This window comes from Nanorana parkeri, unplaced genomic scaffold, assembly GCF_000935625.1.
Source record: "Nanorana parkeri isolate BGI_ZX_2015 unplaced genomic scaffold, ASM93562v1 scaffold640, whole genome shotgun sequence".
In the NCBI taxonomy this organism is placed as follows: Eukaryota; Metazoa; Chordata; class Amphibia; order Anura; family Dicroglossidae; genus Nanorana; species Nanorana parkeri.
In genome coordinates this window covers 738,425-761,744 of record NW_017306908.1, presented here as the reverse complement: position 1 = coordinate 761,744, position 23,320 = coordinate 738,425, and the positions used below count along the sequence as shown (strand labels likewise).

General features: G+C 41.1%; 1 protein-coding gene across 1 annotated transcript in view; it reads left to right on the top strand.

Annotated features, from left to right (window-relative positions):
* Positions 1 to 13,634: 13,634 nt before the first annotated feature.
* Positions 13,635 to 23,320, top strand: part of LRRIQ1 (leucine rich repeats and IQ motif containing 1) — a 122,059-nt gene continuing 112,373 nt past the window's right edge. Inside the window, exons 1-3 of the mRNA XM_018563201.1 lie at positions 13,635 to 13,757; positions 17,649 to 17,775; positions 21,133 to 21,227. Coding sequence (XP_018418703.1) covers positions 13,635 to 13,757; positions 17,649 to 17,775; positions 21,133 to 21,227 — 345 coding nt within the window. The remainder of the gene's footprint in view (positions 13,758 to 17,648; positions 17,776 to 21,132; positions 21,228 to 23,320) is intronic.

Sequence of the window (23,320 nt, the reverse complement as noted above, 5' to 3'; positions counted from 1 at the left end):
TATATATATATATATATACATATATATAAGTTGCATATATTTGTTACTTTGTATGTTCTATTTTACACAATGGTGTCCTTATGCCCTATATAGAAATTGCTCTAATTGACCTGGGGAGACCCCTAGTGGTGATGTTCAAGTCGGCTAATTGAATTATGTCAAGTACGTTTAGTATAAGACCAAGTGAGGAGAGGGTGTCAGTGAGATCTGCACCCCTTTGAGGAAGTCATAATGGCGAAACGCGTTAAGGGCGGATTCTTCTGACGCTGTCCAGATTCATACGAGTAAGCGGAGAGCACTTGCCGGAGGAATTTTAAACTTTTACTTCTAAGTTTTTACTATTAGTTCGTAATAATCTTTATTCATAGCTACTACGTCTTTGTCGGCTGGTCTAATAACAATCCCTTTCTGTTCCTAAGTGACTCTATTCCCTTACTTACATAGGCTCTGTCTGTTATACGTTTGATTTCTAGTAATTTCACATCCTCCTCTATCAGATTTTTAAATACGTCTACAAAATGGTAAAGGAAGTCTACATTTGAGGGAGTCATAATGGTGAAACGCGTTAGGGCCGGATCCCACTGACGCTGTCCATCTTCATACAAGTGAGCAGAGAGCACTTGCCAGCCGGATTTTTAAGTATCACTTGTAAGTTTGTACTATTTTGATAAAGATTCTTGTTGGATGTACTGCACGATGAACGTTTTTCTTTTGATATATATGGTTATGGAGGCGGTCATTACCAGAAGGATTACCAAGGAGCACTAAGGGATTTCACAGCACTTGCTGCGGGAGATCAGGTTTTCTGATCAACAAAAACGTATGCTGGCTGTTTTTGTACAGTCACTATTTCTGGTGAGTGCATTACTTTTGGTGGATCTGGTTTCAGCACAAGAGAAAGATCACCTCGTTCACAAAAGAGATTTGGAGCGTGGTGTTTGTGTTTGATACACTGGACTGCACACTGAGGAGGACTTTTGTATTTGTATATCTGTATATTTCTGAATCAATTTATTCGCATTGTGCTTTGAGGATTTTGATCCATTATCATATGCACTTTTTTCACTTGATACACGAGCACATTTAAGCTAATACGAGGAGGTGATTAACATCACATTACCTATATTCAACTTTCATTGTACATTGTTTATTCACATGTTAGTGGTAAATTCTGGTTACCAATTAAGGTTTTCAGCGCTGTGTAATCAATTTAAGACAATAAAAGCCTTGCGCTTGTTAATACAGCAGCTTTAGACCTGTTTAACTAGCTATATCTTAAGCGCAGAATAACGACACTGTCATCATGTATGAGACCTGTGCCTACAAGACTCGTTAATCTGTTCCTATGTACTTTATTAGCAGCACTTCATATGTTTTTCCTATCACGGCTAAGCACATTGTAAATATGGCTGCTGGAAACCTAACCTTTTATAATGAGGGTACTTGTTTATCCAAATACCCCCTAATTGGCTTTTCTAAGTAATTAGATTAAAGTTTAAAAGCTGGGAACTGCATTAAAGCAGACCTTCACTCACTCAAAAATTAAATTGTACCAATGCATCCCTCTAAGTATAATTAATAATAGTAACATTGACATGTCAGGTGTAAAATGCTGTGATTTTGAAATAGTTACACTTGCAGAGCATTCACTTCCTGCTTTGAAAGGGCAAAATGACTTCAGTTTGCCAAAACAATGCACACTGGGATTGCCTTGTCATCAGCAGAGCATTGCTGGGAAATCTCATCTGTACTCTCAGGGAAAGGCATTTTCCTCCCCTGAGATGATGTGCATGGCCACATGTCCTAGTCACATGTCTAGTCATATGTGCCAGAAACCCAGGAAGTAAAAGGAGAGCTAGTAATCTGCCTTTAACCTCCCTGGCGGTATTCCCGAGTCTGGCTCGGGGTGAATTTTCCTGTCATACCGCCAGGGAGGTTAATAAGCATGACCACTGTCAGAAGACTGAGGAAGTAAAGAGAAATAAGTTATGCAAAGAATACAAAGCCAGCAATGTTCTAGAAGTATGTGTTTGTAGATTGTCATTACTAAACATTTCTAAAGGTGTGTATGTTATCATTTTAAAGATATGGGTAAAGGTCTACTTTAATGGTAGTTTGCCATGTCGGTGAAATAGCACATTAGTCCTGAGGCAAATGTGTCTTATACAGCATCCCCCTCTTCCCATATGTATATGATCTCTGCACCACTTAGCCTTTTTCAGATCCAATAAGTTACATCTGTAGTAAGTTAATAGTATAAATAATACTTTAACATTGTATTGCCAAGATTGGTTATTACTTATGTTATCCCTTGTTCTCCCCTTTGCCCTTAGAGTGTTACACCTCCCCCCCTTTTTTTCCCCTCCCCACCCCAAAGCTTTATGTCGCTTTCTGACCCATGTACTAGCAAAGTTTTGTACACCACGTGCATAATAATTGCTACTTTACTTTGCTTTTATGATAGGTGCCTTATTTTTTTGACTTAATTGTACTAATTTGTTTGGACCCTAGCATTTTAATGGCCCACTGGCTTTTCAGGATTGGCTTATGATACACCTATGCAAATATTGGGCCTTTGGCTATGTATTCTTATGTTATTTTGTCCTATGCCACATTATATTGTATGGGTCTTGCAACTGTGATTTTCATCATCTGTATTGTGAAAAATGTTGAATAAAAACTAGCCCATGAAACCATGCCCATGAACCACAAACAAGCTGGGTGTGCCCTGAACCCATGCTTGACCTGAACCCAATGCTCATCCCTAATTGTAATAAACATTGTGAAAAAACACACTTCACTTCTATATATCAGTCAATACTATACGGTCATATACGAGGAGTCATTTGTGACAAAAACATATTTGTTTTCTCAGCAAAAGAATAATGGACATGCTTGAACTCTTTTTCCAGTTTACAGAGAAAGTAGGGGACACTGGTAATTTGAATAGAGATGCTATCCAAATATGTGTCATTGAGAATGAATTTGCCACTGAGCACTTAAGCTTTGATATAACTCTGCTTGTTGAATCTGTCTGGGCTTTGTCTGGAATCATCCAGCTTCAACAAAGGATCTTAACACCTTTCTCACTGACATAGATCCAGATGCACGCGTTGTGGCTAATCTGAGTGGACACATCTTGCTGATGAAAGAGTTTTAGGCAGGAGATAAAAAATAATTATCACTCAGTGCTGCAATATGAAAACTGAATTCATGGTATCCACACACAACTGCTTCACTGCTATATTTTTTAAAATGACCTCAGGAAAAGCTCCTGCACTATATTTTTTTGATTTCTTTTGGTTAGATAGCAAGTTATGAAAACAGCAAAATGCTTACAATTTGCATATCTATATACGGAGGGGTCATAATGAAATTGACTGGTAATTAAGAACAATGCAGTTCAAGACCTAATGGAAGATCAAAGCAAAACTTTAAGGCTAGCCTAAACAGAACATGTGGGAATGTTTTTTTAAAATAAATATTACGAACCAACTCCATGTTCAAAAAGTATCTAAACCCAAAACCAACGATTTAATATATTGCAGCTTATTAGTACTTTTATGTGGTAGCTACTATAGTTTTCTTTTTTTAAAGTTTTTTTGCCCTTTAATTTTATCTGGTGACACTGCCAGTAAAACACTTCCTGTCCTAGCAACACCACTAGTTCGGCTTTTGCGGTACATAGAAAGCTGCCGCTAAAAACTACATTTCCCATCAGGCAGCGGCACAGCGCGGCATGGCCAGTGGGGTCGGAGTGAGGTCAGGGGAGGTGAGGGAACTTCTGACTGATCTGTGCGACGAGGTGGCTCCCTGGATGGCATCAGAGAGGAGAGCTCCAGGACAGCTGCACCCTTCAGGTACTGTGACACTGTGTGACAGTATTTTTTCACTCCCCTTCTCCATCTTCTTCTGTACTGTATGATACAGTACATTCCATATCTCTCCTCTGTGTGACACCTGTGTGCCTCAGCCTCCACAGCATATTTTATCTCTATTATTTAAATTATGGTAGAAAAAAAAAAGGTGGAGGGGATGCTCAATGGGGAAAAAACAAAAAAATAAGGGGTCTATTCACTAAGCAATAGCCAATAGTAAACTAGCATTGTACCCACCCTCTGCTGATGGACCTGATGGAGAACTGCAGCAGAGGGCGGGTACAATGCTAGTTTACTATGGGGGGGAAAAATATAAGACAGTGTCCTATTTCCGGGGGAACCACGGTATTATCCTATTATCCATTTGATAACAGTCATCACAAGCAAAGAACATAAGAAGTTAGCAGCTCAAAAGATTTCTGACATGCTCTGACAGACCAAAAGGGACCAAATAAGAGAAGTTCATGGTTAGGGTTTACCTACACTTTAAGTGTGGCTTAAGATAGATTACTGCATCACTTGACTGACTTGGCTAGTTTCATGTGCCTAGGTCACACTTTTAGCAGCAGTAACTAGAGATTAGCTAGAGATCAGCTAGAGATTGGCTAACTGCACATTTTCTAGCTTATTCCATTTCCATGCAGGTCTATGTGATGTCTAGAGAAATATGTCATTCGGAATCCAGGCAATCATGGCTATTACACTGTTCTCTGCAGATTGGAGAAACCTTCCTGAATATATTTTTTGTGAATCAAAAATGTTTGAGAGTTACCAATTTGTTTATGTGTGAATTGATTAGCTCAGTACATGGCTCAATACTCACAAGTGCTAAGCAAAACCCTGACTTTGTTTTGTTGTTTTGCTACAAAATGTGGCTGAAATGTGTACTCCCCGTAATGAGCCTATTTATAAAATCTGAAAGATAAATGGGTTTTGTATTGCTGAACATTACCAGTGAATCACTTCATTTTGCTTGTTATTTTAACACTTGGTATAAAATGCAACCAATATAATTCATAATCAACCAGGAGTTTGCATGTTCTACCTGTAATCGCAAGGGTTTCCTCCAGCAGGTTTTCTCCCACAGTCCAAAGACATGCTGGATGGGTAATTGGCTCCTGTCTAAATCAAAATCAGCCCTGTATAAATGCACATTATGAACATTCAATAATGTGTACATTCTTAACAAACAGTAAATGAGCTTTAAAAAAAAAAGCCTCCACTGACCTCTGTAGATGCGGGCATTATGAAACAACTCATCCTCAAAGTTAATAGCAGAACTATTAAAGTCGTTCAAGTGGTTCTCTCAGCAGCTCAGCTCCCTCTGCTCCGTCTCCCAGCAGAGCCAGATTTATATTTTTGTATTCCCTAAGCCAACTACCTTGTGTCACCCAACCAGTGACAGAAGTACCATGACTATACCAACACAACCAGAAGCCTCTGCAGAGATACAATCAGTACAAATAATGTCTGCAGATGCACTCAGTACCATATTCACAAAACATGAGAAACATATCCATGGACACAATCAGTACCATATTGTCACAACCATGAACATGTCTGTAGACATAATCAGTACTGCACTGACAAAACCAGAAACATGTCCACAGACACAATCTGTGTCATATTGACACAACACTAAACATGTCCACAGACACAATCAGTACTGTACTGACACAACCAAAGGCATGTCTGCAAACACAATCAGTACCGTACTGACACAACTGCAACATTTCCTCCAGACACAATCAGTACAGTCCTGACTGTACTGTAAGGTATGGCAGAGCAGAGTGCAGACAGCCAGTAACTACGGGCTTTGTTCATCTAGTGCCTGAAAGCCAGAACCTGCCCTGGATATAGTCTGGACCCCATGTCCATAATGCAGACCTCCTTGTCCCGATAGCAAGAGATCATTCTGGGGTGGGAATGGAACCAGGAAGACACAGTGGGCTGCCAGGGGGAAGGAATGAATGCATTTTAAGTATGGTAGCAGTCCACTAACGTGCTCAAATGCCTGAAAAAGCTGTCAGAGACAGAAAATAACTTTATAAGTGGCCAGATTTTACAGTGGCCTAGGCTGAAATCTGGCCCTGTCTCCCAGACCTCCTGCTATGTGCTTACACTAGAGATTAGAAGGTTGGAAGACTTGCTGAATCACTGCTGAGATGGGGAGCAGGGTGAGTTGAGCTGGAAAGAGAACCACTTGAATGACCTTATTGTTTTTTATGTGCACTTGAAGGATGAATTATTTCTATTTAGCGAACCCGTATCTGAATGTAAAGGCTTCATTCTTTCATTAATGAAAGAAAGAAGCTTTTAAATGGGACACAAGGAGTCTGCGGTGGATCAGAGACCGGCACCAGTGCTGGAAGGACAGTCGGAAACGAATGGAAGGAAGAAGATGATCGGATCAAGAGGCATCAAATAAGGTAAGTGCTTACAGCAGCATTGGGGGAGGCTTTAATGTCACTTTAAGTATAATAAACAAAAAGTGAAAAAAAATTTAAGTCACACATAAAAAAAGTAGAAAAAAAACACAAAAAAATTGTAAGTCCCCCCCCGCCTCAGCATGCACGCACATATAAACGTAAATGCCCACTGGTTGAGCCTACGTGCGAAAACAAAGATTATGCCACACATGTTACATATCACCGTGAACATTGGAGTGAGAGCAATAATTCTAAGGTTATCAATCACTGATAACACAAAACTGAGTGGTAAAAGCTTTTAAAACGTCACCTATGGCCAATTTTTGGGATTGTAGTTTTCTGCGATTTCACAGGCATGCGCAATTTTAAAGCTTGACATGTTTGATGTCTGTTTATCCAACATGATCCCAAAAATTTGGGTAAATATAAATGTTATATAACATAACGTAGGGAAAACTTTTTTTTTTTCTTCAAAATGTTCGGTACTTATATAGTAAAAAAAAAACCCCTCAGTGGTGATTAAAAACCACCAAATAAAATCTCTATCTGTCCCCAAAAAATGGTATAAAATTAATTTCAGGACAGTGTTACGTGACAGCATAAATGTCAATCAAAGTACTGCAGCGCTGAATACTGAAAAATGGCTTGGCCAGGAAGGGGGTGTAAACACTGCAGTCATTAAGTGGTATAAGCTCATGTACATGGGCACCAGACCTTGAAGCCAATCACATGCAGTGTTCTTTTATGTACTTATATAGTTTGACTTGTTTCTGTGTTCAGTTTGCCTTTGGGTTGCTCTGGGAATGTCCTAAAGTTGTTTCTGTGTTTGTGTGAGCTGTTTCTGAGATGTTTTAAGCTGGGTAAAACACAGCATTTTTCCCACTGACCCCCAGTGATCTTAAAACAGGATGGACAGAAACAGCAAATTATTCTGATTGTGTGGTTAGATACATGGCAGGATTACTTAGAGCAAATCTGAAGATTGAGAGCTGGAGTGGATAGATAGACAAGGTCAAGGTAAATATTAGGGAATCAAGCCAACACAAGGTGGGTTCTACATATAAGAGAGGACAGGGAGGGCATACCTGGTGCAGTCAATGATGAAAGAGAAGAGTAGTGTGCCTCATGGAAGGTGAGGGTTAGGGTACCAAACAGGGCCTAGGGAATATGGAGATAAAGATTACTGGATAGTTTACTAGATTAGATAGATTACTAGATATGAGAACTCCAGACACAAACATTTCCATTTAAATATATTCCTCAATAACCACATGAGCTATAAATTCACTTTGTGTGCACCAAATACCTCTGCAAACCCAATTATTGCCATGTAAAAAAAGCAGTGGCATGATCAGTGTGCTGCACATAGCCTGTGCAGGGAACAGAGGTGCACACAGGCAAAGTTTTATGCTGAAATACAGATTTGGAAAAAATATTCAAACCAAAAATGCACATGACAATATTCTCTTATTCTGGAGTGTGGGTGCAGAACTCATGGAGCTCTTCAAATGCATTGTGGGTTGGTATGCTTTCTGAAGACTGAGATGTGCAATAATTCTTGTTTGCTGCTGGGTTTTTTTTGGGGGGGGGGGCAGGGGGGGGAGTTATCTTATTGCACCTAATTGCACAAATAAATACAAAGCTCCTGTTTAAAATTGTTATATGATTCCAAATTAAAATTATATGACTGCTTTACTGTAAAAATTTTCTAGTTACAGAACTTTAGAATTGCTGTTACACTGTTTAACACTTGCATGTATTATGTGTGGCAGTTGTTATTTGTTACTAATAAGTAGTTTTAGTGGGATCTCACACAAAAAACAGCCTGTGTGCAATGTATCTGAGAGATGGAGAATGTAAAGGATTTTAATATTATACATATTTCCATTTAAATGTAAACATATCTTTAATACAAATATGTGTTTTTTACATTTTTGTGGTATATACACAGATCAGTATAATAATAAGCAGAGAACTACAACACTGCCCTCTAGTGAACTATCATGGACAGGACGATATACTGTATGAGTTATAATATATGGAAAAGTAATTAGATCATTAAGGAATGGGTGTGAATGGGGCCAGTTTACACCGCTGTGATCCATTTCATTGCAGTGCGCTGAAAAAAAAAGTCAAGCATGCTCCACTTTTTTTTTTGCGGAACATAACAGAGCAATAATGGATGTAATCGCAATGCAACACATTTAGTAAAAATAAATAAATAAATACATAGATGTTTGTCCACTCAGGACATGTTAATTAGAATATAGATTGGCAAAAAAGAGGGGAAAAAAACGCAACGGAACAAAAGTAAACAGAGGTTGAAACTGCAAGTCAACGGACTCTCCATTAGGGATCCACCGATACCGATACTAGTATACCAAGTATTTGGGTGAGTACTTGTACTCGCCCAAATGCTCCTGATGCTTATCCTGACAACTGGAACTTCCGGTATCCGGAAGCTAGGCGGCGAGTCATTACACGCCGCTCTGCTTCCTGATTGGCCGGGAAGCCGACTCCATGCACTTGGTGACCAGGGAGCATGGAGCCGGCTTCCAGGACAATCAGAAAGCCGACGGACATGTAATGACCCGCCCCCTGGCTTCCTGATTGGCCAGAAAGCTGTGATTTTTAGTAGAAGGGGGTAAAGGTCCGCTTTAAGGGTTACAGGATTCTGTTATTCTGAGACAACTGGAAAATGCATAAGCAATCCAACAGCTCAAAGAACTTCCTGAAGGAACTTATTCCTGAGGTTGGCATCGGATGAAGCCAAACTATCCACTTTGTAACATTTAGAACATGTGTGAATAGAAGACCAGGTTGCAGCCATGCAAATCTGAGAAACAGATGTCTGATGCATAAAAGCCCAAGAAGCACTCACAGACCTAGTAGAGTGTGCTTTGACAAGAAAAGGTGGAACCTTGTCCTCAAACTGATATTAAAGTCAAAATGCTTTTAAGTTATTTCAAATGCTGATTAACTCACTTACAATGGATGTTGCTCCTTAATGTTTAAAAGCTTTAGTTGCTTGCAGAAGCAATTGGTTCCCTAGGCACTGGCCCTGATATCCTATTTTAGGGTGACTCCTTCCACTTACAGGGTCAAATGAAGCCTCCCTTGTGTGTGTGTGTTGTGTGTGTCTCCACAAACACACAGGCACAGCAAGGGAAGGAAAGTCAGGTCTCTGCTCCCCATCCCTCCCTTATACAGTATTAGATGGACACCTGTTTGAGATTTTGCTGTCCTTTGTGATCATGTATGCAACAGGAAGTTCAGAGATACAGAGCTGAGAGTTGGAGCCAGCTTTTTGAATATATGATGACTGTAAGCGCTTGGCCAAAATTTTAAATAAATACTTTGCTGGGCAATGAATATTTGTTTGATCTGGATTCGTTATTGAAAAGAAGTTGGATGTTTAATACTACTTCAAGACAAAAAGCTTTTATGATGATATTTCTGAGCTGCCTAGAAATGGTGAAGTGAGAAGCTGATTTCCCTTTATGGGGACCTTTTGGAAGGACAAAAAAGTCAGCCTTCCTAATGGAAACAGTGGCTTAAAGGTAAAGTTGCACAGCACAAAATACACCCAGACAATGAAGAAAGATTTCCTTCCTGTGAACTGGAGTTGGCAGAGAATTGGAAGAATGAAGTCCTGCTTGAGGTAAATGCAGACCAGATCTGCATGAGTTTCTGCACACCTTGTGCTGAGTGTTTGCCGCGTTTTTTGACCCGTTTTTGAGGCGTTCCGCAACGTTTTTGGTCAAAAAAAATAAATATTTGTTTTAGTTTAAAATGGGGTTTCAGTGCGTTGTAGGACGTTTGCTTGCATTTTTGATGCGTTTGCATGCGTTCCAGAGCGTTCAATAGCGTGAGAAGCCATAGCGGCCCGCAGGGCATCAGGATTGTCCTGGCCGGGCCCCCCTGTGCCCCGGGGCCCATAGCAGCCGCCTGGGTCGCTATCTTGATTGTTACGCTACTAGTCAAAATAAGCCTTCCATGTGCAATGGTTACACATTGTAGAAGGCAGAATTCCAAGCTTTTCAGAGCTTGGGAATTACTTGACTGAATCAGAGTGACCCCCTGTCTCTCAGGACTTGGGTTTCAACAGCCAGCAATCATGAATTGTAAACTGGTCCTTGGAAAAGAAGATCAGGGTAATCTGAAAGAGCCCACGGGTGTCTGCCTGAAGTTTTCTCAGGCCAGCCAATTATCTACATCTGCAATGTAAATGGCTGACAGGGCTGGCACTTGGATTTCTACCCAAGCTAAAATCCTGTATTCCTCTATTGCCACGGCAAGTTCCTTCCTGATTGATTGATGTACACCACTGTTGTGGCAATGTCTGACCGAATCCAAATCTGATTATTATTAGGCACGTAAGCCGGCCAAAAATATCGCTAGTTTAGTTTAGCTTTTTTCGGTCATTACGAACTAAAATGTGTTGCACGAAAAGTGACATTACATGTTTACTTTGTTTCTTTTTAATTTCTGACACCACAAACAAAAGTAAAACCCTAATATGTAAAAAACAAACAAAAAAAAACCCAGTGTGCGGTTCCTCTCGGCAGTTAATACCAAACTCTTTAGGTCTAGTAGGAATTTTATGGATATCCCCAACACCAAAAAAATTGAAAAAAAAGTTGGGTCCGCCCTAAAATCCCTTACTAGACCCCTAATCCGGGCAGCAGCCTGCCAGGGCGGGGGAGGGGAGGACGAGGGAACACTCCCATCTCCCTCCACCTTACCATGCCCCCGGCATTGGAAGGGTGCTTTTCCAGGGGGGACCCCTTGGAAAAGCACCTTGTCCCCATGATGATGGGGACAAGGGCCTCCTCTCCACAACCCTGACCTGGTGGTTGTGTGGGTCTGTGGGCAGGGGGCCTCATCAGTATCTGGGTAACCCCTTTCATAAAAGGGGCCACCAGATGCCACCCCCCTACTCGTTCACTAAAGGGTTAAATAAAATTTAAATAAACACACACCTTAGAAAAAACTTCTTTAACCCCTTCATGACTGAGCTTGTTTTCAGTTTATGTTCGTAAATGACTGACACACATTTTTGCTGTGTGATTCACAAGTTTTGATTATTATAATTTTTTAGCATTTTTTTAATGATTATATAATATAATCAAAACTTGTGAAAAAAAAGTGTTTTCTTCTAGTTTATTTCCTCATTTTTTTTAATTCAAACTAATTGAGGGGTTAGGTACACATATGTGATATAATTATATAGCCCTATCTGTCCTCTAAAAAACAATATATAATATATGTGGGTGCACTTAGTAAGAAAGTATAGTACTGTTGTGGAAGAATCACAAAGCAAAAATGTGCATCAGTCATTAAGGAACAGAAACTGAAAACTAGCTCAGTCATGAAGAGGTTAAACCCTTCAGGACTAAGCTTTTTTTCAGTTTCTGTTCCTTAATGACTGATGCACATTTTTGCTTTGTGATTCTTCCACAACAGTACTATACTTTCTTACTAAGTGCACCCACATATATTATATATTGTTTTTTAGAGGACAGATAGGGCTATATATTTATATCACATATGTGTACCTAACACCTCACTTAATACAAAAAAATGAGGAAAAAACATAAAGAAAACACCTTTCCCCAGTTTTGATTAGTATTATTAATAATTTTTATTTTCCTAATTTTGTTTTACACTTTATTTAATTTTTTTTACACTTTGTAAAAAAAAAATGTTTTTTTCTTGTCAGTTTATATCAAGCAGTCACTATGACTGCTTGATACATTTACTTTTTTATTTTTGGCAATTAGGCTGCTCCAAACTTAGGAACAGCTAATAATAGCCTTAGAGACTGATCCTAACAGAATGTCGGAATCAGATCTCACTAAGGCTGGGTCCACACCTAGGCGTATCGAATATGCACGTTTGTCACGCGTTTCATGCCGTGTATTTTTACCGCGATTCGCAGTAAAAAAAACACGTGACAAAAGCATGTTTCCGAGGGCTACCTGCCTGTGTCCCAATGGAAACGTGCAGCAAATACGCCCCAAACATCCCCATATTTAGGGATGTGCCTCCTATGAGACCTGCTGAGGTGGCTACCTCAGGCACCATGGGGTAGTGGGGAAGCTAGACATTCTGTCACCTGGGGCATCCCCCCTCCCCCCCCCAGGAAGAAGTTCTCCATCCACACACCCAGTGGCACCCCTTCTAAAGCGTCCGTCGGAACACATTATAAGCAAAACAAAACAGGTGACAAACGCACTCATCACACATTATAACCCCCCCTTCTGCCATGCTGTGTGGGGTGGCACTGAGGCCGAAGTGTCCGTGGGACTTTTCTTCCCCAAAGGAGCTCAGTAATGTCGAGTTTGGTAAAACTACAGGTTTATCTTAGCTGGGCTCCCTGCCCGGCAATGGCTGAGACTACTCAGTGACCCAGATGAACGTGCCGCATCACCCTCACTGAGTGGAGCTCTCGACTGCTGCACCTGTACAGGCGCGGAGGTCTGGAGTTACACTCTGCTCATTGACGCCGAATCTGCAATTTTATCAGCCATAGCAACAACACAGATAGCAAGCAATTGAGCTGCAAGTTTGAAAATGACTTGCTAAACTCTTGCAGACTTGCCAAGCTTCACAATTTTGTTGCACAATTACAGCAAGTCTACATTGCAAGTCTCCAGACCAGCGAGCTTGCAGAGCTCTTGCTAAGACCCGCAGGACTCTTGCTGTAGACTGTAGACTTGCAAATTTGCTACAAATTCAAAAAGTGTCAGCTAGAAACTGTGCTGCAGGTGTTCTGCAAGTCTACAACTTGCCAGGAATATGTGCAGCAAGTTAACAAAATTACATTTTCACCCTGCCACAAGTTTTTAGCAAGTAAACCTTGCTATCTGGGAAGGGGGTTGTTTGTCGCATGGGGAGGCAGCGGATTACATAAATGGCTGGCTCACATGGCAATAAACAGCAATAAACGTAGTTACAAGCTATTTTTTTTTACCCCCTCTCTACTCTATCCAAAATTAAAACAAATTACTTTATTATTACTCTTCTACAATGTCCACATTTCTTTGTGCGGGAAAATGGTTTGTTTAGAAGAACTTTACAGTATAGCAGGGACACGTGGTTCTGTCTGAGCAAAATTACTAATAGGTTTAAAGACCTAAAATCTGTTAATTGACATGCGCACTGAGCTGTTTAACTGAAATATATATAGGCAAGGTGACTGTGCATTATATAGTGTGCCGAGCCGTCCTCCCTCAGGTCAGGCCCCGCCCCCTCGTCACAGCTAGGCTGCCTCTGGTTGAAAGCTGGTCACGTGACAGGCACAGCAGCTGCGCTGCGGCTAAACATGGGAGAAGCGATAGAGCAAGAACTGAACCAAGTATCTCTACCAGATAAAGTCGAGGGCGAATCAATGACGGAGGACACGGGGGATGACTATGGAAGCTTAACGGATATCGGAGAAAACGAGGTTTGGTGGCGGGGAACGGGTGGAGAATTGGGGTGGAAGTTGCTGAGTGTTTCTCCGGTTGCTAGGCAACCAAGCGGCTGACTGCACGCTGTGCACAGTGCTCATCCCGATCACACAGTGCTGTACATACACATTGTACCCCGATAACTTCCGCGTTGTCCTCTGCATGACTTTCCCGGAGTTGTCATGTGTAACAGAAAGCCCTCATATCAAGCCCTTCTGTTTTATTATGATCGGACAGAAGTAACCTGCTTACAAACCGATCACTGCAAATGTCTTCACAACACCATTTGATGTTACAGTCTCCTTTGGATCTTATGCAAGGGTAGGCTTGATTTGATACAAATTGTATAGTTTATGGTGGTCCTCGTATTACATACAACAACCCCAATTCAAAAGAAAGTTGTGTAAAATCTACATAAAAATGCAATTATTTACAAATCTCATAAATCCATATTTTATTTCACAATAGAAAACATACCAAGTGTTTAAACTGAGAAAACTTACCATTTTAAGAAAGAAATAAAGGTAATTTTTAAATTGATGGCAGCAACACTTCTCAAAAAAGTTGGGACAGGGCAACAAAAAACTGGCAAAGTAAGTGGCACTAACAAGGAAGAGCTGGAAGAACATTTTGCAACTAATTAGGTTAATTGGCAATAGGTCAGTAACATGAAAAAGAGCATCTTAGAGAGTCAGAGTGTCTCAGAAGTAAAGATGGGCAAAGGTTCACCAATCTGTGAAAAGCTGCGTCTAAAAATTGTTGAACATTTTCAGAACAATGTTCTTCAACATGAAATTGCAGACTTTAAATGTATCACTATCCACAGTACATAATTTCATCAAAAGATTCCAAGAATCTGGAGAAATCTCTGTGCACAAGGGACAAGGCTGAAACGCAATATTGGATGTTCTTGATCTTCCGGCTCTCAGACGGCACTGCATTAAAAACAGTCATGATTCTCTTATGGACATCACTGCATGGGCTCAGGAATACTTCAGAATAATCACTGTCTGTGAACACAGTTCACCATGCCATTCAAAAATGCAAGTTAAGGCTCTATCATGCAAAGAAGCCATATCTGAGATCCAGAAAGAGGGACCTTCCGGCTTGTTGCCAGCACTCAGTTCAAAAGTTGATGGTATGTGGGTGCATTAGTGCATATGGAACGGGCAGCTTGCACATCTGGAAAGAAACCATCAATGCTGAACGATATATCCAGGTTTTAGAGCAGCATATGCTTCCATCAAGAGGACGTCTGTTTCAGGGAAGGCCTTGCATATTTCAGCCGGGCAATGCTAAACCGCATACTGCATCTACAGTGTGGAAAATAAATATTTGATCCACCTGCAGATTTTGTACTTTTGCCCGCATACAAAGAAATTAAAGGTCTATCATTTATCAGAGGCGTATTTTAAATGACCAGAACCAAAAATCCAGAAAAAACACATGATACAAATGTTTTAAATTGAGTTGCAGTTCAGTAATCTAACAGCATGGCTTCATAGTAGAAGAGTCCGGGTGCTTAATCGGCCTGCCTGCAGTCCAGACCTTTCTCCAATTGAAAATATTTGGCGCATCTTGAAACAAAAAATACAGCAAAGAAGACCCAGGACTATTGAGCAGTTAGACTTCTATATCAGGCAAGAATGGGACAACATTCCTCTCCCAATACTCCAGCAAATGGTCTCCTCAGTTCCTAGATGTTTGCAAACGGGGTTATTCACAAAAGGGTGAAGAGTTTGGAAAAGGCAGAAGAAGTGACCAATCTAGGATAACATAGCTGAACTGGAAAGTGATCTGAAATGGAGAATATTTCCAAATCAGTTATTTTGACCTAGAGTGTTCACTTCTCCTGCCTTCTCCAAACTCTTCACCCTTTTGTGAATATCCCTGAAAGTGTTGTTAAAAGAAGAGGGGATGCTACTCTATGGTAAACATGGCCCTGTCCCAACCTTTTTAAGATGTTGCGGCCATCAAATTCAGAATTACCTTATTTTTTTTGTTAAAATGGTGCATTTTCTCAGTTTAAACATTCAATATGTTTTCTATTGTGAATAAAATCTAGGTGTATGAGATTTGCAAATCATTGCATTCTGTTTTATGTAGATTTTACACAACGTTTTTGGAATTGGGGTTGTAGTTTTGGCAAATCTACAGTTCATTGCACAGAGAGCCCCCCCGAAATGAACAAGAAAAATGACATGATTCACCCATAAAGGCTAGAGAGCATGGATAGAGGAACCTCCCCTGCCAACTATTATATTCTGACAGCCAGCCAATCAAGAGGCAGAAGGCACCTAACCTGGAAGAAGACCGGGTGAAGATGGCAGGGGAAAGCAGACAGCACAGCGCTGGAGGGGATTGTTTACAAGGTAAGTCAGCCAAGGGTCAGGTTTTTGGCAGATGAGGCACACAAAGTCCTTTCTGTTAAAAAGCTTTTTCCTCTTGTTCCTACCAATTTTTTTTTATTTTGTATACGTTGTCTGCAGAGCATGTGCAGTGTACAATGTCAACTCATTGCCAGCATCTGTACGCTCCATGTCACACTGGTGAAGATTGTGTGGCTAACAAGAATTCACCAGCAACAGGATCCGTAGAAAATGCAGAGAGGACAAGTACTTGTTTTGTGTGTGTCGCTCGCTTTGCCTTCTCTGCTGAAAATGCAGCAGAACCTAAATAGCCAGTATCAGAGCACCATCTTTCTCCTCTAGCCGGCTACAGAGTAATACATGCAAGCAGGTGAGTGTTTTCAGTCCCTGCTGTGTCCTCCCAGCTACAGGATTGCCAGTATGACCTGCCTCTAAGATGTGGAGAATGGAGCCGGGTGCTGGGATGATGTAACTCCAGCACAGTCATCAGTGACAACACATCACCATTCACAAATGATGATCTGCAAACTGCCTAAAGGTGCCCATACACTGCTCGATTCTCGTACGAGAATCGCGGGAAATCCCGCGATCGTACGAGAATCGAGCAGTGTGAATGGAGACGTGCAACCGTTTCTACTGTACGGTCGCACGTCTTCCGTCGAACCAGCATGTTCGAAAACCAGCCGGGAATCGTACGATTCTCGGCTGGTTAGAGCGGTGCTCGGAAGACAAATGCCGAACGGGCCGGTGTGCGCACGCACACACTGCCCGTTCAGCATTGCGGTCATCGGAAGCCCGCCCCTCAGGGGGGCGGGCTTGCGATGATCGAGAGTGCGATCTGCCTGTCCAAGATAGGCAGATCGTACGTTTTTTTTAATCCCTGTACAACCATCGCAAGACTAAGGTCTTGCGATGGTTGTAGAGTGTATGGCCACCTTTATGTTTAATCAACTAAGAGGGATATTTATCAGAACTGGAGCAGACAAAATCTAGAACAGCTGTGCATGGTAACCAATCAGTTTCTCACTTCAGTTTGCTCAGTTAAGATTTCAAAATGAAAGAGAGAAGCTGATTGGTTGCCATGCACAGCTGCTCCAGATTTTGTCTCCTCCAGTTTTGATAAATTGCCCTCTGTGTCTCTAAATATTTTTTTATGTTTATGTGAAACAGTGCAAGTGTCCTGTGGGGCTTTTTTGGGGGATGGGTCACAAGGTAGCTGGCCTAGGGGGTGAAGAAATTATAAATCTGGCCTTGACTGTACAGTGTTGTTCATGTCAAAGTTTAGTAGCCACTAATGTAGTGTAGGTCCGTATGCCATACGTCCTTGGCAGCGAAAGGGTTAAAGGTATAAAAAAAAAAAACTCATAAAAAGTTATCTTTTAAAATACATTTCCATTTAAAACTTGATGACTGAATTGGAGAACTGCTTTGGGTTGTTATTGTCCTAAATTTTCACTTATAGCATCTTTTTATTTCAGAGAATTTCTAATGCAGTATTTTATCTTGTGTTTTTATCAGGTAAAAGATGAGCTCCCAGATTCTGTTCTTTCATGTTTGCAGTTTCTCAAACAAAGAAATGAAAAAGCGGAAAAAATCATTCTGCAAGATTTGGAATATGATTCTTCTAAAAGTGAGGACATAACAGGTGCCTAATAATATTTACTGGTACATTTCACTATAGGCTAGTTCTTTCGGCCAGTGGTCAATGCCTTTACAATATGAATTTATTTGTTTAGATGGTAATGTCTTTATTTTATATGCAAAGATGTATGGAATACAGTAGAAAAGCATTCTGTAGTTCACACATGTCTACATTCAGGGTGGATTTCACTGAAAGCTGAAAATTACATTTTGGTAACCTGACGTACAATAGGATTTTTGTACTTACCATAAAATCTTTTTTTTTAAATCCATTGAGGGACACCAGTATTCATATACATTCAGGTTATACTGGTGTCTCTTGGAGGACTCGACATTGAATAAAAAAAAAAATTTGAGAGCTAGGCCCATATAACCCCTCCTCTGCCTAGCATGCCTCAGTTTTATGGTAAAGCAGTATCAAGAGCAGCATGAACAGAAACACAGAGGGTGGGACCCGTGTCCCTTAATAGAACCCAAGAAAAGGATTTTACGATAAGTACAAAAATCCTATTTCCTTTGTTGTCCATCGAGAGACGCACACATACCACAGAAACCCTTGAATCAGTTAGAACACAGCAGGGGTCTATTCACGAAGCTGCCGAAGGATCTGGCCGTAGCTTCGGCCGCTCCTTCGACTAGCTTCGGCCCCAGAACCCCTTCGGTTCAGTAGAACCGAAGGGGTGCTGTACGGGATATTCACTATAGCCTGTACAGCTCCCGATCATGGCCTTTGTTCGGCCGACCCGAAGCCACGCGAAGCAAGCCGATGTACGTCTGAAATCAGCCGTACCAGCCTGAAGTGAATAGCCGAACAGTGTTCGGCACACTTCACTTCAGGTCGGTCATTCACTCGGCTGCCTACAGCAGCTTAGTGAATAGACCCCAGCAGCCTTTAGTGAGTGCAATGTGATTCCTGAGTCTGCCAAAGAACTTAAGAATTTGATCCCACAAAGTCAACACGACTGAAGGGATAGTCTTCATGGGAAGCACCTCCATAAGGGTAACCAAATGTGATAGAGACCCAAGCCCTGAACTGGTGAGATGGAGACAATCAGGTTGGATTGAGGATAAAGATGATGCATCCTTTCTAGAGGCAAGATGTACCGCTGAAGGTACTACAGGGCAATGCAGCTGAAGATCGATCCTTCCTATTCCTGACCTAAAGTCAAAGGTCTAGGAATACTCTTAATCCCCCATATTCAGCAAAGCATCAGCATGTTTGGAGTGAGGAACAGGACTGTTAAGCTGGCCATTCACTATTCAAATTTCGGCCTCTTCGTGAGGAACTGGCCAAAATTCGCACAGTGGGTGCCGCTGATCGAAAGAGCCGGTCGGAAAATCTTTGCACGAACAGAGCCAGCAGCCATTGAGCTGTGGGCTCTGTTCAGGTACTCTGACGGTGGCCGCCAGAAAACAGCAGGGATTCCTCAATCATAGCTCATAAGCATTCATGGAGAAATCTGTAATATTTTCTTTATTCAGCGCACAGGTTGAACGAAGAAAATATTACATTATATGGCCAGCTTTAGTAATACAGCAAGGAAACTTGCCCAACTGGAGGCAAAACAGGGGAAGTCCCCGTCTCAAGGACCTTTCTCAAAAGGCTGCAATCAGACTCAAAGATCAGTTTGTTTTGGACAGTTTGTAAAAGGTTAGCAAAACCTACTCTTTGTGTACAATAAAAGGCTGTCAGATTGCCAAGGTACTTGCTGCCAATAAGGGGAGATGAACTGTGATTTTGGTGCCTTTGTTGTGAACTTTCAGACCAGCTTTACATATATGCATTGTGGTAATGTGTGCAATTAAATGCGCGTGACCAGAAAGCATAATAAGACTGCATGCATACATTAGTGTGTTGCATTGCCATTTATTTTAAATGACACCTTAGTTCACTAAAGGAACAGGATGCACCTGCATTGCACCCCAGCGTGGGATTTTCTGCATTTTCTGGTCTGTTGTACTTTGGCAGACCATTTAAATGAATGGCTGCTTAAAACAGAGCACATTAGCATGCATTGACACTCCGCATCTTACAACAGAGATGTGAATGGGACTTGAAGATGAATTTACCCACAATGACTGTAGTTACAAAGGTGAATGAAGACTTGTTTTTAAAGTGGTTTAACTTTCTGTTAAGAAAATGTAAATATGTAAATGCATATAGTTCTGGACACACGTAAATTGTAAATTGCAATAATGATTTTTTCATTTGTAACAGAGTAACATAACATTTCCGTTATAGAGTAACTAATGTATGCAAAGTGACACTACTGTGTGTAGTTCTCTGTTGTTTTTTTGTTATACACATGACAGTAGCTTTGTTATTCCACTAAAGAAAATCCTTCTATCTGAATGGATAGAGTTCATTTGTTGCCCCCCTCAGTCATCTTCATGTGCCTTTTGAGGGATGTGGAGGAGGATCCCTTCTATATTTGTGTATACTCTTACCTGCCTAGTGGTCCAGTATTGGAGCGAGGGGAAGCGAGACACTAAAAGGGACAAGACTGGTGTCCAAGCAGTCTAATATTAACATACAACTGAGGCCAAAACTAGAGTAGGTGGAGGGTTGAAACACCTGTTAGCTTATTTTTTGCCACCTGTGTTCCTTCGGGAAGATTTCCATTTACAATTCCTGTCTGATAGCCGCAACAGGAAGTGAGAAAAAACCCCTCCAAAGTGAAGAAAATCCCTGGTGGTCAGCAGAGTCCCAGAACCAGTGTCCCCACTGGAAACATTTCCAGATTTTTACTTTCTGCGATAACAGTCAAATACAGTGGGTATAATGCCATAATGAAGAATTTTAAAAAAACTGACGGGTGTTCTAATCCCTCTCCACCACCTTCTAGTTGCACTTTAAGCATCTTCTGGGAGATCCAAAGTTGACCTAGGCGAGGGTGAGACCTCACTGTCACCTGCTCCCAAAAAGAGTTAGCAGTAGTGGCCTCTACAGGAAAAAAAAATGTGGATTTTTACATCCAGAAAGAAATGTGTCTGGCTTGTGTACCTGCATATTTCTAAAACTAAAAAAAATAAAGGCATCTAACATTGCAAAAGCCTGTGGGGCTAAGAATACTATTTTATGCCTATTAACTTTTGGAGAAAACTCTTCCTATTTGAATTAAAACCCTTTCAACTCATGCAGTTTCCATCCTTTAGACCAAAAGAGCTGACACATCAGTAGTTCATGTCCCTTGTGATGGGCTATTGGAAAGACAGGGTTGTGCTGTCCCAAAGTGTAAATCCAATTACTTGTGAGAATAGTTTACTTCTTTTTTTTACTTTGGTTATCCTCATTATGTTGCAGTCATTATATTCATATCGATGTGGGATTTATGAATACATTGTCTTTTGTTTTGAACAGGCCAGTTTTCTAAGCCTTTAAAAGACTTTGATTCAGATTTTTTGGACGAGCTGGCTTCTGAATATAATGAGGAACCTGAAGCACTTATAAAACGGGTATGTTACATACCACATTTGTTGTTTTCTTAATGCTTTAATGTGAGTGCATCTATCCCTTGTCTTTAATATTGTCAGAAACCTGCCTCCTTTTTTAACATCACACTTTAGTATCTGTTAGCAATGGCAACTAGCAGTTGTCTGGTTAAAGCTTTAGGATTTCAGCCATAGGAAACATTTGGGCATAACTGCTGGAAGGCTTTATATCCCAACCCTTCTATAAAGGAAAACTCTGGGGTTAGGGCTTTTCCCCATAGTTCTCCTTAGGGTAACGGGAGGACACAAACTAGCGTCCTCCCATCACCCTAAGCTCAGTATACCGCGTGCTACAACTTACACAACAGTATACTGAGACGCTGCAGTATACCGCAAGCTGTTGCCCGCGGTATACTGAGATGCCGCAGCTGAAGCGGATCCCGACAATTATGTCTGGATCCGCCCAGCTGCGTGAGTGACAGCTGGCTCTGCCTATCTAGAGGCAGAGCCAGCTTTACCCGCCCCCTCCCCCATCATTTCCGCCGGAGGGTCGGAGCGGGGGGAATCTAGCCCCTCCCCTGTCACGGCAGAGGACCGTGACAGGATCGAGAAGTGAGCGAACGCCGGTATGTGTTCACTCACTTCCCGATCTACTCAGCCGACCTGTGACAGTCTCATTGTCACAGGTCGGCTAGAACTATGAGGTGAGTGAAAAGCACTCACCTCATAGTTCTCCTTTAAGAAAGAGGTTATTTATCTTGTGTTGCTTTGGGCAACCCTGGGGATCCCTTACCCAGCCTTTCTGAGTCCCCAGACCCATCATGTCCCAGCACTACGTAGACATAATTATATTAGTATAAAACATGACCTATGCATATAATATATTTTCTGTGTTGTATGCTGATGCTACTGTGAGCCTTAACCTTATGGCAACAGTTTGGAGAAGACTCTGTTCTGTTCCATTATGACCATACTCCTGTGCAGAAAGCCAGGTTTATAAAAATATGATTTGGAGAGTTTGGTCTGGAGGAACTTATATGGCCTACACAGAGCCCTGAGCTCAACTCTATTGAAGACCTTTGGTATAAACTGAAATGCTGATTACAAGCTAGGTCTTCTCATCCAATATCAGTACCTGACCTCATTAATGGTCTTTTGGATGAATGTACACAGATCCAGTGGGCAATAAAGGGAGAGAGATAGGGAGTGGAAGAGGAAGGAAAATCACTACAGGTGTTAGAACATATATGTGAAATATATATACAGATGTGGGCAAATTTGTTGGTACTCTTACAGCATTGAAAGAATTATTCATTCCTCCTGAAAAGTGATAACATTTTATAGCAATTGTCTCATGTATAAACTGCATGCCATTGATATATCAAAAAGTGCAGCAAAGGAAGTATGAAACAAGAGAAATTATTGCTTATTCTACAAAGATATTCTAAAAAAAATAGCATTGACAGATCTGTTGGTCAATCTAACTGTTTTCCGTATTTAGTATCACTCGTCTTTAATCCTGTAATCAGTCAGTCAACCTATTTAATTGGAAAAGTAGTCACTCTGCTGTCTGGCATTATCCTGTGCGCCACACTGAACACGGACCAGAGAAAGCTGTCAGAGAGAGTTGTCAGAGGAGATCAGAAAGAAAACTGTAGACCAGCATTTCAAAGGGGAAGGCTATAAGAACATCTCCAAGTGGCTTGATGTTCCTGTGACTACAGTTGCAAATATTTTAAAAAAAGTTAAAGGTCCATGGGAGTGCAGTCAACCTCCCTGAATGCAGTTGCAAAAGGGAAATTTACCCCAGATTAAACAGACGGATAGTGAAAATGGTAGACAAAGAGCCAAGGAATACTTCCAAAGAGATACAAGGTGAACTCCATGGTCAAGGTACATAAGTGTCTGACTGCACATCAGTCACTTTTTGAGTGACAGTGGGCTCAAAGGAGAAAGACCCAGGCAGAAATTTGGTAAAAGTATACTGTCAAGCTGCAATACTGCTGAGAGATTGTCCTTTTGGCACATGGGACTGGTGCTTTTTGGCAGGTCATATCAGCTCCATGGTCACAGACCAAAAAAAATGAAGCATTCAAAGGAAAGAACATCGTACCTAT